Genomic DNA, 12,460 nt, shown 5'->3' with positions numbered 1-12,460 from the left:
GCAGGGCGCGGAGCTGCGGGCCGGGTGGAAGAGCCCCCCTTCCCCCCCCCCCCGCGTCAGCAGGGCGCAGGGGCGGGGCCGGGCCCCAAGTTCAAGCCCCGGGACCCGCTCCGACGCTTCCAACACACACACGCGCGCCTCTGCGTTTCTGCAGCCCGCGCGGCCTTTCCACGGACGCGCGTGGGGTCGCGGGGCGAGCGGGGCGCCCCACCCTCGGGTGCCCGGCGCCCCTCGAGGCCAGGAGATCCGTGTCTGTCCCCCTCTCTGCACCTGCGGGCTCCGTGCTCCCACCCACGCGCGGAAGCCCTGCAGATGCCCCTGCCAAAGGTGGGCGCCCCGGCCACGGGGGGGGTCCGGGGCGGGCCGGCGTCTCCCTGGGCCCCCCCTCTGCGCCCCCACCTCCCCATCCCCTGCGCCGCTCTCCTCCCCCATCCTCTGCCCCTCTGCCCCCCTCTCCTCCCCTCCCCCTTCTGCGCCCCTCTCCACCCCCCCACCCTCTGCGCCCCTCTCCCCCCACCCTCTTCGCCCCCCACCTCCCCCACCCTCTGCGCCCTGTCCTCCCCCCGTCTGCGCCCCTCTCCCCCCCTGCGCCCCCCCTCTGGCCGCAGCCCGCCCCGGGCTCGGGGCCCGCCCGCGTGGGGAGCCCGCGTGGGGAGTCCGCGCTGCCCCGCGCCCGGCGCCCGCTCGAGTCTCCCGGGATGGCCGGGCCCGCGGGGCTTGAACCCGAGGACTCCCGTCCGGCCCCCCCCCGCCCCCCCCGCCCGGTTCCCAGCTGTGCCCGAGGGAGGGGCTGAAACCCGACGCCCCGGGCCCTGATTGGGTCCCCGGCGCCGGGGAGGAGGGGAAGAAAACCCCGCGGGCCCGGGCGGCGCAGTCGGGCCGCGCAGCCGGGGACTCGGGAGGCGCCGGCCGGTCCGCTGCCGCTGGAGCGCGGCCTCGCCCGCCGCCGCCCCGCGCCCCGCGCCCCGCGCCGCCCGCGCCCCGCGCCCGCCATGCGGTAGGGGCCGCGCCCGCCCGCGCCGCCCGCCGGACCGTTATCCGCGCCCGCCCGCCCCGCGCCGCCCGCCCGCCCGCAAGATGCCGCGCTCCTTCCTGGTCAAGAAGCATTTCAACGCCGCCAAGAAGCCCAACTACGGCGAGCTGGACACGCACGCCGGTAACGCGCGCGCCCTCCCCGCCCCGCGCCCGGCCCGCCGCGCCCCACCCGCCCCCGGCCGGGGCTGCCCGAGACACCGCCCCGCGCGCGGGCGTGTGCGGGCTCCCCGGCCGGGTGTGCGCGCGCCCTGCCCGGGGTGCATAGTGCTCCCCAGCCCGGGGTGTGCGCGCCCCCTGCCCGGGGTGCATAGTGCTCCCCAGCCCGGGGTAGGTGCTCCCCAGCCCGGGGTGTGCGCGCTCCCCAGCCGGGGTGGCTGAGCTCCAGTTCCGAGCCCGCGCCGCCCCGCGCCGGTGACTCGGTTTCCCGGCTCGCCCCGACGCTCAGGGCGCGGGATCCGCCCGGGGCCGGAGGAGCCGCTGCTCCCCCCCCCCCCGCGCCCCTCGGGGCGGCCGGGCTCGGCGCCCCCTCCGTCCCTCCCCCCCCAGCCCCCGGCGGGGCCCCGGGCCGGCCCCGTCCCCTGGGTCCGGAGCGCGGGCCGCCGCCCGCCGTGCCCCCCGGAGGCGCCCGGAGCGCAGCCCGCGCGCGCCCCTCCCTCCCTCGCCCCCTCCTCAACCCTCCCTTCCTCCCCCGCAGTGATCGTCTCTCCGTACCTCTACGAGAGCTACCCCATGCCCGTCATCCCCAAGCCCGAGGTGCTCAGCTCGGGGGCCTACAGCCCCCTCACCGTGTGGACCGCCACGGCGCCCTTCCGCCCCGCGGTGCCCGGCGGCCTCTCCCCGCTGGCCGGCTTCCCCTCGGCGGCCGCCCTGGGCCGGGTGAGCCCGCCGCCGCCCTCCGACACCTCGTCCAAGGACCACAGCGGCTCGGAGAGCCCCGTCAGCGACGAGGAGGAGCGGCTGCAGCCCAAGCTGTCGGACCCGCACGCCGTCGAGGCGGAGAAGTTCCAGTGCCACCTGTGCACCAAGACCTATTCCACCTTCTCGGGGCTGGCCAAGCACAAGCAGCTGCACTGCGACGCCCAGGCCCGCAAGTCCTTCAGCTGCAAGTACTGTGACAAGGAGTACGTGAGCCTGGGCGCCCTCAAGATGCACATTCGGACCCACACGTTGCCCTGCGTCTGCAAGATCTGCGGCAAGGCCTTCTCCAGACCCTGGCTGCTGCAAGGACACATTCGCACGCACACCGGTGAGACGCCACCCCTGCGCCCGCCCGGGGGAGGGGGGGGCCGGGTGGGCTGGCATGATGAAGTCCTGGTGACATGGTTCTTCCCGCGGCCGTTCATCAGGGAGGCCTACTTCCTGACCACTCAGACGCCCGTCGGGGCCTCCCAAAGGGCTCTGCTTCCTGCTAATGGCAACCTCTGCTCCGGAGACTGCATGCAAAGAGCTCGTGTAGACTTTGGAAAGCAGATCCCGGGTGGTTTGGTCTCAAAGATCAGTTAGGGGAAATCAGGAGAGATGTGCCCGACCCAATGTGTGTGCTCTGTGAAACTGCCCCCTCGGGGTCAGCCAATACAAAGGCTGCCCTCGGCGCGGTCGATGGATTGGGCAAATAGAGGCTTCTCCTATAGTTCTCGGGGACTTCCCATTGTGACCGGGCCCGTGAGGGAGTTGGAGAGCGAGTGGGAACTGAATTTGATCGGTGTCTTTTTCGTTTTCTTGCTGCTGGTTTTCTTTTTCTTTAAAAAAAAGAAAAAAAGGAAAGCCACACACCATCATGTTGCCGGAGGGAAGGCCTTCCAGCCGCCTGAGGCAGAGGACAGAAAGAGGGAGAGGGGGACCCATGGTGGGGTGTTGGGAGGTGTCTGCAGCCAGCTGCACCTGCTCACACAGAGCCTGAGCAGGAGAAAGTCCCACAACTCCACGGATTACCCCTGCACAACTGCCGTCGCACATGCCACTCGGGCTGTGATTCCTGTTCCGTTGTGGAACTTATCTTAAAGGGCCAGATGTGACTAGAAGTACCAGCCGTGGGGAATGTAGTCAGGCTTTGTCCCTTTGCGTTCTTTTCTCTCTAAGGGTCTTAGTACATTTTTGTTATCTTTACCCTTTCCATTCTCGGGCAGGATAGGATGGATGTTTATTAACATGACTCAAATTCATATTTTCTCGAGAAGTGCTGACTTACCTTTTTTTTTTCTCTCCCCCCCCCCCGCCCCCCCAGGGGAGAAACCTTTTTCTTGCCCTCACTGCAACAGAGCATTTGCAGACAGGTCGAACCTGAGGGCTCATCTGCAGACCCATTCCGATGTAAAGAAATACCAGTGCAAAAACTGCTCCAAAACCTTCTCCAGAATGTCTCTTCTGCACAAACACGAGGAATCTGGCTGCTGCGTAGCTCATTGATGCAACATATGTTTACTCGAACAAATGCATTTCTCCACTCCGACACCAAATGACAAGTAAAAGTCCAAAGGCATTTTCTCTTGTGCTTACCAACCAAATAATATGTATAGACACACATGTACACACACACACACAAGCTGCAAGAGCACGAAACCCATGCGTTGAAAGATCATCCTTTCCATGTGAAGTTGAAAATTACTGTCTTTTTTTTTGCTGACAGCTAGATTGAGAAGCTACAAGAACCTTTCTCTTCAAAGACGAAGTGAAAAGCACATTGCATCTTTCCGTACAGAAAAAGAATGCAAAGATTTACATTGCTGCCAAAACATTTCAACTGAAAAGAACAGTATTGCTTTGTAATAGAGTTTGTAATAGAATTTCCCGTAGGGAGAGAATCTGCCAGACTAGATCTCAGGTGCCTTATAAAGTATTCCAAGTTTACTTCATTCCTTGTCTGATGTCTGGCTTGCCATCATGGAATTAACGCCTTTATAAAATTACCTACCATGCTTTAAACTGTATTTTTAAGAGAGGAAAAAAAAAATAAGAACGAGAAAAAAAACCCAAGAGAATGTATTAAGAGTATTTTTGTTTTGCTTCCTTTTGTTTTATTTTTGCCAATATGTGCCTTGGGAGAAGAGGGAAGGAGGAGCGGTTTGAACATTCCTGGTGCATGCGCCATGTCTTACTTGGTGAAAGAATTGCAATGACTTTTATACAATTCAGTAAAGACGGGAGTAAGTGCAAGAGAAGAGTCCGAGACATTCGGTGATGCACCAAAACCATTTTAAATGTGCATGACAGATGCAATAATACAACACCCCTCCAAGTGCCTGCTTTAATTAACTGTGTAGTTGATGAGTCAATGTAAATTTGTGTTTATTTTTGTATGATTGAATGAGTTTTGTATGAAAGTAAGATGTTGTCTATAGCTATGTCTATATACAACTTGGACACTTGTGAAATCAATGTTGCTTTTTTTTAAAGAAAAATAATTTTTCAAGGTCCTTTTTTTTACAATAAACATTTTTGATTGAAAATATGTCGCTCATATACTATTTTCAGAGACTTTATTGGTTTGTGACTAGTAACAAATGTGATAGAATCATTTCTTGTGCTAATAAGAGAAAAAGTAAATGATGTGTGTTCTACCTGGCAAATGTTATTTTATGGGTTAGGTTAGAGTAAAATGCCATCCTTTCTTCTTCCTCTCAAGGTAACACTAACATTCAGAAGAGACAGTGGTAGTTGGTTAGCATATCCTTTTAACAAAAAAATTCTACTTTCAGAACGTTAAAAGTAGTCACTTTTTTAGTAGTCAAAAATGCTTTTCAATGGGGCTGGGGATATAGCCTAGTGGCAAGAGTGCCTGCCTCGGATACACGAGGCCCTAGGTTCGATTCCCCAGCACCACATATACAGAAAACGGCCAGAAGCGGCGCTGTGGCTCAAGTGGCAGAGTGCTAGCCTTGAGCGGGCAGAAGCCAGGGACAGTGCTCAGGCCCGGAGTCCAAGGCCCAGGACTGGCAAAAAAAAAAAAAAAAAAAAAAAAAAAAAAAAAATGCTTTTCAAAATTTTATATGACTTTATGCCGGTTCTGGGCTTGAACTCGGAGCCTTGTGTTCTTGCTTAGCTTTTTCACTCAAGGCTGCTGCTGTACTGCTTTAGTTCTACCACAACTTCCTTCTGTGTCTTTATGAAAGCAAATTACGATCACCTGTGTGATCCTCAAATTGTTTGAATAAAACTATGTGGCACAACGGGATCATAATTTGCGTTCATAAATTTAAGATTCTTAGCAGAAATACTGTTTGATGTGTTATAAGAGGGAAAGGTAGAGTATGCATGACAAACCTAGGAGAAATAGATTTGTCATAAATTATACAACTTGGAAAATTAAATCATATAAACAAAACCTTACCTGAAGTGGTATAGATAAATGATACGTTTAAGAGGATCAGAATTAAATAGTGCAAAGGCAAAATTTCTTTTTATGGTTCTTCAACAAATTGAACCCACCTCCCTACCTCCACGACTGAATATTTACCTGGTAAAGTGTAACATGACTATGTACCTCATTGGCAGGTTCATGTTTAATAAATGCAGGTGTGCTAGGTAAGGGACAACTCCTAATGATAATTGGAACTGTGATAATTGCCAGAATGTGTACTTAAAACCACACTTCAAACTCATGATGACAACAGTTCCTGCTACTTTTAATCACTTCTCTCTATTATAATTGTAGCTTGCAAAATCATGTTTTTCTTTTACTGTGCTTGTGACACAAAGTGAAGCAGGAAATTAGCATTAGACATACCAGTAAATAACCAATAATAAATGCCAATAATATTCTCCTTGTGCTCACACTCATTCTACTTGTTACATTTGTATTTATAAGCCCATATATATAAGGGTGGTGTCCATTATTATTATTTATTTTTTTTTGCCAGTCCTGGGGCTTGGACTCAGGGCCTGAGCACCGTCCCTGGCTTCTTTTTGCTCAAGGCTAGCACTCTACCACTTGAGCCACAGCGCCCCTTCTGGACGTTTTCTGTATATCTGGTGCTGGGGAATCGAACCCAGGGCTTCATGTATACGAGCCAAGCACTCTTGCCACTAGGCCATATTCCCAGCCCAAGACCATTATTTTTTGAAAGTAAAGAGAGTAAGAGAAATAATTGAGCTACAAGGGCATGCAAGGTAGAATAATTGCCTGTAGGCATCTGAAAGTGTCCAGGCCAGAAGACGTGTGCAAGCGTCTTGGAAAGGGAAGATGCGTTGGGCTTCACTGAATGGTCTCCTCTTCATTTGTGGATCTAAGGACAAAATCCCCTGGTGTCCAAAACTTAAGCAGCTAATTATCCAAAGAGAAAAGTCTACTCACTGATACTTTCTTTGTGAGAAACAGTAATACTTTTGTGATATGAATTTTGCACTCTTCTAATCTTATTCTTAACTTATAGGCAAATTCTCTGGTGTGCCTCCATGCTTACTGGAGAGTCCCCTCGAATAGCTTGAATGCCAAGAACTGAGGAAGGGGTACATACAGAGCTTGGTTATGAAAGCCACAAATTTTCACAATAGTGCATATGTACATAACTGTTTTCACAATGATTATTTGTTTTATGAGCTAGAACGCAGTATGGAATAGCAAGAACAGTCCAAGCTGCTTGAGGGTTGGGGCCTTCCTGGAGTTAATTGTCATCCTGCTGTACCACTTGAACTGTGCTTTCAGCCCTTTTTACTTGAGGTAATATTTGGTTCTGGCAAACTCTTGTACTTTTGCTTGGGCCGGCCTCTGGCCATGATTCTTCTGCTTCTGCCTCCTGCTGTACAGTTGGCTGTACAGAGAAGCCAGCACAACTGGCTTGCGCTAGGCAGAGCATCCCTGGGGTCTTGTTGATATTTTGCCCATCCAAATGCAATATTTATGCTCACGGAATCACAGCGTCACCCTTTTCCCACTTCAGGTCCTTGAGCACTGCCTCAGTGTCCTGAAATGATCACAGGAAAAAAACTATCATTGTCACAAGAGTCCTTTGCACCGAGCCTTGTATAGTTAGTTGTGAGTTCCACCTGTTATTAACTGCTTCATCTGTGCCTACCGTTGCACAAGGAGACACACTTATATCTATATGCCCTTTCCCTGCAATCTGCGATAGTCACAATGTCTGTTTAGCTTTGCATTTCACCCTTAAGGTTCTTAAATTGAATTTGGAGGCTGGGCGCAAAGTAAGGAAACAGCCAAGTTGCAAAAAGGAAATTCAGCCAGGCTTTTCCGTGCTCTTCCCATCACGCCTTAGGAACAAGGAGAGTCACACAATCAGGCTTAGCCCACTGAGGGCTAAGGAAGAGATTTGCTGAAAACAATGAAAAAATGTGCCCCTAAGTCAAAGAGCCGAACGCCATATTGTGCGCTAACATCATTTAGGAAATGTACAGGGGCCCTGACACGCTTTAGAGCCAAGTCATTGTGTGTGTCAGTACTGGGACTTGAACTCAGGGCCTTTCACCCTTGGCAGCTCCACTTTGGGCTTTCTGCTAGCGAAGGGGAGGCAAGGGTGTGAATGAAGGCTTGTGTGGCTTTGTCAAACGTGATCCTCAGGTCTCAGTCTCCTGACTAGCTAGGGTTACAAGTGTGTGCCTCAGTTTCTCTCAGGGGTCCCCCGGCTCTGCCCCCTCTCCCTGGACCTGGGCCCTGGCTGGCGCCCCCTCCGCATGCCTTGGGGCTGGGAGCTGGGCTCCTCTCCTCCCCCCGGAGCCCGTTTCCTCTGCTCTGCTCGAGGGAGATGAAAAGCAGCTGGCGTGGGCTCGTCCCCCAGGGCTGCGGTGACTCCCGGCACACCCACTCTCCCCTCCGGCTTTTATCTCCTTAGGCCCAACGGCTTCCAAGCAAAACAGCCCTGCTCCTCCACTAACACGCGGACACTCGGGTGTAATGAGGCAATTATAATTTTCAAAAGCAGAAGGCTTTCCTGGGTAAAAGCCCCATCTGAGGAGTGGCCCCTTGTGCGGGGAGAGGAGCCCGTGTGTGAAAGAGAGGAAGGCGTCTCCAGAGGAGGGCTCTGGCATGCAGGGAGCCGGCCATTGCTCAAGGAAGCTGCTTTGCTCTCCTCCTGGCATTCGGGTTCTGAGCACGTGTGTGTGTGTGTGTGTGTGTGTGTGTGTGTGTGTGTGTGTGTGTATGAATCACTCTCTTTGCCTGAGTGGTTTACATGTGGGATGGGGAGGGAGCGGGGTAAACTCTGAAGCTGAATCTGTAGCCCCAAGTGAGTATGGCCCCCTGGAACTCCAGGAGAGGAGGAGGAGAGATGGGTGGGCTTGGGCCCTCAGCCCTGGCAGGAAGCAATCTCTCCTCTGCAAGAAGCCCAGCTTGGGAGCTGCAGCCAGCTCTTCCTCTGTGGCATCAGGCCAGACCCCCAAACAATGAGAGATTAGCAGAGGAAACAGCAGCAGATCCAGTCCGCAGACTCCAAAGGGGCGGAGGAGGTATTAATAGCCAGGAGGAGGCGGGCTGCTGGGACTAAAAGTTGTAGGGGTGGGGGGGGGTGGGTGTCCGCACGACTGGAACCACTTCATTTAATTAAGCTGCTCAAGTTAGAACAGCTTAATCCACACAGCCCATCCTGCTGGAGTTCTGTACAGGGCTGTGAGGCCCTTGTAGTGGTCCCTGGGTGGTTTTCTGAGGCAGTGGCTCCGAAGCGAAGCCCCGCCTGTCACTTATCCATTCCAATAGTCAGGACGACGAGAAGGAGCTGATGTTCAACGCCAGTCCGTCCTGGAGCTGGGGTCCAGCGCCTCCCAGGTCGGGAGTAGCAGGTGCCATGTTTCTTCTCTCTCGTGGGTGTGTACCCTCGCTCAAGGCTGGTCCTCCACCACTTAAACGACTGCTCAGCTTCCTGCTTTTTTCATGGTTAATTAGAGCTTAGAGTCCCACGACTTTCCTGTCTGTGATGGCTTTGCCCCTCCCTCCTCAGAGCTCAGCACCCAAAGCAGCTAAGGTTACAGAGGTGGCCCCCCCCGCCCCCCAGTTAGCACCCCAGCTTAACCCGTTAAAGCTAAATTATAAACTTAGCTTCTGGTAATAGTTGCTTCTGCGGAATGAGAAAGAGAGAATAAATTACGGATGCCTCGTTGTGTCAAAATAAATACCTTCTCCTTTCCTCTCCTGTCTGCTTTCCCAAGAGCCTCCATTGATCTATATAATGGTCTCTGTCTTCACAGTCTATAACCACTAGGAATAAAAAAAATACTTCAATTGCATCTTTGCTGAATGTGTATGAACATTTTGTGCCTTTATTTCTGAAATATCAGAGTACAACTGTGTGTGTATTTGTAATATACCAGGTATTATACATAATCTAGAGATGATTTCAAGTGTGTAGGAGGGTGTGCAAACACCATACAAGACCTTTGCATCTGGAGGGGTTTGGCAGGGACCTGTGCACACACGGGATGTCCCTGCAGTGGTCTGACTGCTGCGTTTCGGTTGTCTGCTTTCTGCTCTGCCGTTCCCTGTATTTCCGTCTTGTCGATGTCTCTTTCACCTTTCAGGGCCCAGAAATAGGGTCCTCACTGTAGGGAGGCTGGGGGAGCTCGGAGCACTGTACTGAAGCCTTTACGAAGATCACACACACGGGGGACGGGGACCGCGTCCCGTGTGCCGTGTCTATGACGAAGGCCTCTCCTGCACCCTGCAGGGCAGTGCACCTGCGCAGGCTACTGCTACTTACTTTGGCATCCAAATTGTGCTGGCCACTCTTTGAGTTCCACTGGCCAGGCCTGCTTGCCTCGGTGGGGCCCGGTGTGCGTGTCCCGCCCTGCTGCGTGCGGCTCTGCTAGTCTCACCTGGGCTTTGGGACTTGCACCTAGTTGTAAACTACGTACATGTTGTCCTGACACACACATGTGGCCCGGTTGAATGTTACTGAGTAATGACATCCCGTCCCTGTGGAAGGAAGCATTGAGCAAGAGGCCTCGAGAGGAAGAAGAAAAGCAGCCCCAACATGGCTCTAGCCACTCCTTCCCCGACGGGCCCAGAGTCCAAGAGCGTCGCGACCATTGGAGATGGAGCTGACAGGATCAAGTGTGGAACGGTGGAAGGGGGGCTGGCTGGGTGGACCCCCAACACAGCGAAAGGCTGCCTTCCCTAGAGACACAAAGAAACCCGTCCTCAGCCACCGAGGGCGTCTTCGTGAAACCAAATAATGTGGAAACTGAGCTTGCCTTCTGCCTTCTTGGTCACATCACTTGCTTGCGTTTGGAAGCTAAAATGAACTTGTTTGCCCCCCCGAAGCTTTTCCCGGCAGCGCGACCCCTCACCCGGAGACGTTTCTCCATCCACCGAGCCAGAGAAGCCCCTCCTGGCTTCTGCTTGTCTTAAAAAAAGATGTAAAAGGATCTTTTGTGCGCCTGCTTCCCCAAGGCAATAACAAGGTAATAAAAAAGAGAGAATTAGAAGAGAAGACGATTCTAGAATGGAAGTCTCCCCTTTTTACAATTTAGGAAAATCTCAGCAGCTCCAGGCTGGGCGGTTGCCAGTGGGTGCTGGTGAGAGCTTGGGGGGATGGAAGCTTGGAGGGGGGGGGAGAGCTGGGGGGGGTGGCTGGGTGTTAGGGATGCCAACTCCCCCCACGCCCCACCCCAGCCAATGAGGAATGGAGCTGCTCGGGTTATTTTCCAAGGTGGTGTCCAGATAAGCTGGAAAGGGCATCGTTCTTTCGTGTGCAAGCCTTCAAAGCAAAGGGGGCATCTCGTGTGAGTTGCCTTCCAGAAGCTTCTGCCAGGCTGTGGGAAATCAACGGAGAGAATGCTTTTGTCCTTTTCATTCTCACAGTGTCAGGGATGGAACCCAGGGCCTCGTCCGTTGAAGCAAGCACTTGCCCACCGAACGGCGTCCCCAGCCGGACGTCAGCTTTTTCAAAGAACCAAAGGGGCAGCCATGTTCTCCTGGCTTTTGGTTTATCAGCACCAGACCTAGGAGGTAGGGCTGGAGTCAGCCCTCAGCCTGACCAGGATAGACAGTGCTCTTCTGTCACGCACTTCCGTTTCACCCACTTTGCGAGGGAAGAGAGGTTGAAGGACAGGGGCCATTAACAAGTGGAGGTAGGCAGAGGTAAGTAGAGTCCAGAGCAAATGACAATTACACGGTGCCCTGTCACCTGCAGCAGAGCTCGGTGTTCATTTTATCCCCTTAGGCTTGAACCTGATTTTCATCTCCATGCACTAATACTCAGAATAAAAGTTACCAAAATACTTTTCCCCTATGGAAACATGGTTATGTCCTTGTCTAGCAGGAGGAAAGAACGCATCCCTCCCTTGCTGGCCTGTCCTCTCTTCTTGTCCTTACGTAACATGACATCATCCAATGCTAGTTTGGTCACAATCGTGCAAGTTATCAGGACTTGGTGTGTAATGGCATGCCTGTCTACCCAAAGTGATATACACACCAAAACGTAGATATCATATTTTAACAAATAGACCATTAAAATAGACAAATGTCTGTCCAACAATCGATGCGTTTGAGATGTTTGCTTTCTACGCAATGTGCACAACTACCCATAAGTCTAAACCACTTGTGCCACCAGAAACACAATTAATATTTTAAAAAAGTTAAAGGGCGGCGCATTTTGTTTCTCTCTCGTTCTATGTTCACAATGCTTTACTGTTCCTCTGTCAACTTTTCCTATTCAGCAATAAAGTAATTTTTAAAACAAAAGCAAATTTATCCAGCCGAAAGGATGAAAACAGTATCTTAGCGCATCAATAATGTGTGTGTGCACGCGCGTGTGCGCATGTGCGCGCACACACCCATACCGAGGCCTGAACTCAGGCCTTGCATTCTCTCTTGACTTTCTCACTCAGTGCTGGTACTTACGCTACATTCCCATTTTTGGCTTTTTGCTTATTAGTTGGAGAGTCCCCTAGACTTGCCTGCCCAAGCTGGCTTCAAACCAGCAGCCTCAGACCTAGCCTCCTAAGATTATAGGCATGAGCTACTGCAACCAGCCGAGTATCAAAAACCCGAAGCAGGGGCTGGGGATATAGCCTAGCGGCAAGAGTGCCTGCCTCGGATACACGAGGCCCTAGGTTCGATTCCCCAGCACCACATATACAGAAAACGGCCAGAAGCGGCACTGTGGCTCAAGTGGCAGAGTGCTAGCCTTGAGCGGGAAGAAGCCAGGGACAGTGCTCAGGCCCTGAGTCCAAGGCCCAGGACTGGCAAAAAAAAAAAAAAAAAAAAAAAAAAACCTGAAGCAGAAGCAGATTTGAAAGTGAAAATTAGAGTTATATTTCATTTGTTTAATTCATGAATGCAATTTCCACTGCTGTCCACAAACTCTGCCAGAATTGTTTTTTTTTTTCCTGTCTGTGACTGACATGAGGACAGGCTAGGAAAACGTAGAGACGCTTCCCTTGAAACGTAAGATGTGTGCTGTGCTCACTGAACGATGGATGACCTGTCAGTCCGCATGTGCCTGGGCTTCAGGCTATGGCCTCCACCTGCCACCAGAGAGTG

The 12,460-nt window shown here is 53.0% G+C and overlaps 1 protein-coding gene across 1 annotated transcript; it reads left to right on the top strand.

Moving 5' to 3' along the window:
* Nucleotides 1-967: 967 nt before the first annotated feature.
* On the top strand, nt 968-4,573 carry Snai2 (snail family transcriptional repressor 2). Its single transcript, XM_048367825.1, has 3 exons — nt 968-1,156; nt 1,730-2,281; nt 3,260-4,573. The coding sequence occupies exons 1-3, from the start codon at nt 1,078-1,080 to the stop codon at nt 3,439-3,441; spliced, it is 813 nt and encodes a 270-aa protein (XP_048223782.1). The 5' UTR covers nt 968-1,077; the 3' UTR covers nt 3,442-4,573.
* Nucleotides 4,574-12,460: the final 7,887 nt, after the last annotated feature.

The sequence above is a fragment of the Perognathus longimembris genome, chromosome 18, assembly GCF_023159225.1.
Source record: "Perognathus longimembris pacificus isolate PPM17 chromosome 18, ASM2315922v1, whole genome shotgun sequence".
NCBI lineage: Eukaryota > Metazoa > Chordata > Mammalia > Rodentia > Heteromyidae > Perognathus > Perognathus longimembris.
Note: the sequence above shows the minus strand (reverse complement) of the source record. Positions and strands in the feature narration are given on the sequence as shown.

What these genes read in the sequence shown, in the direction of transcription:
- Snai2 (XM_048367825.1), top strand. Translation starts at nt 1,078, where the DNA reads ATGCCGCGCTCCTTCCTGGTCAAGAAGCATTTCAACGCCGCCAAGAAG. An exon ending in CGAGCTGGACACGCACGCCG is followed by an intron (nt 1,157 to 1,729) that starts GTAACGCGCGCG and finishes CCTCCCCCGCAG; the next exon opens with TGATCGTCTCTCCGTACCTC. An exon ending in ACACATTCGCACGCACACCG is followed by an intron (nt 2,282 to 3,259) that starts GTGAGACGCCAC and finishes CCGCCCCCCCAG; the next exon opens with GGGAGAAACCTTTTTCTTGC.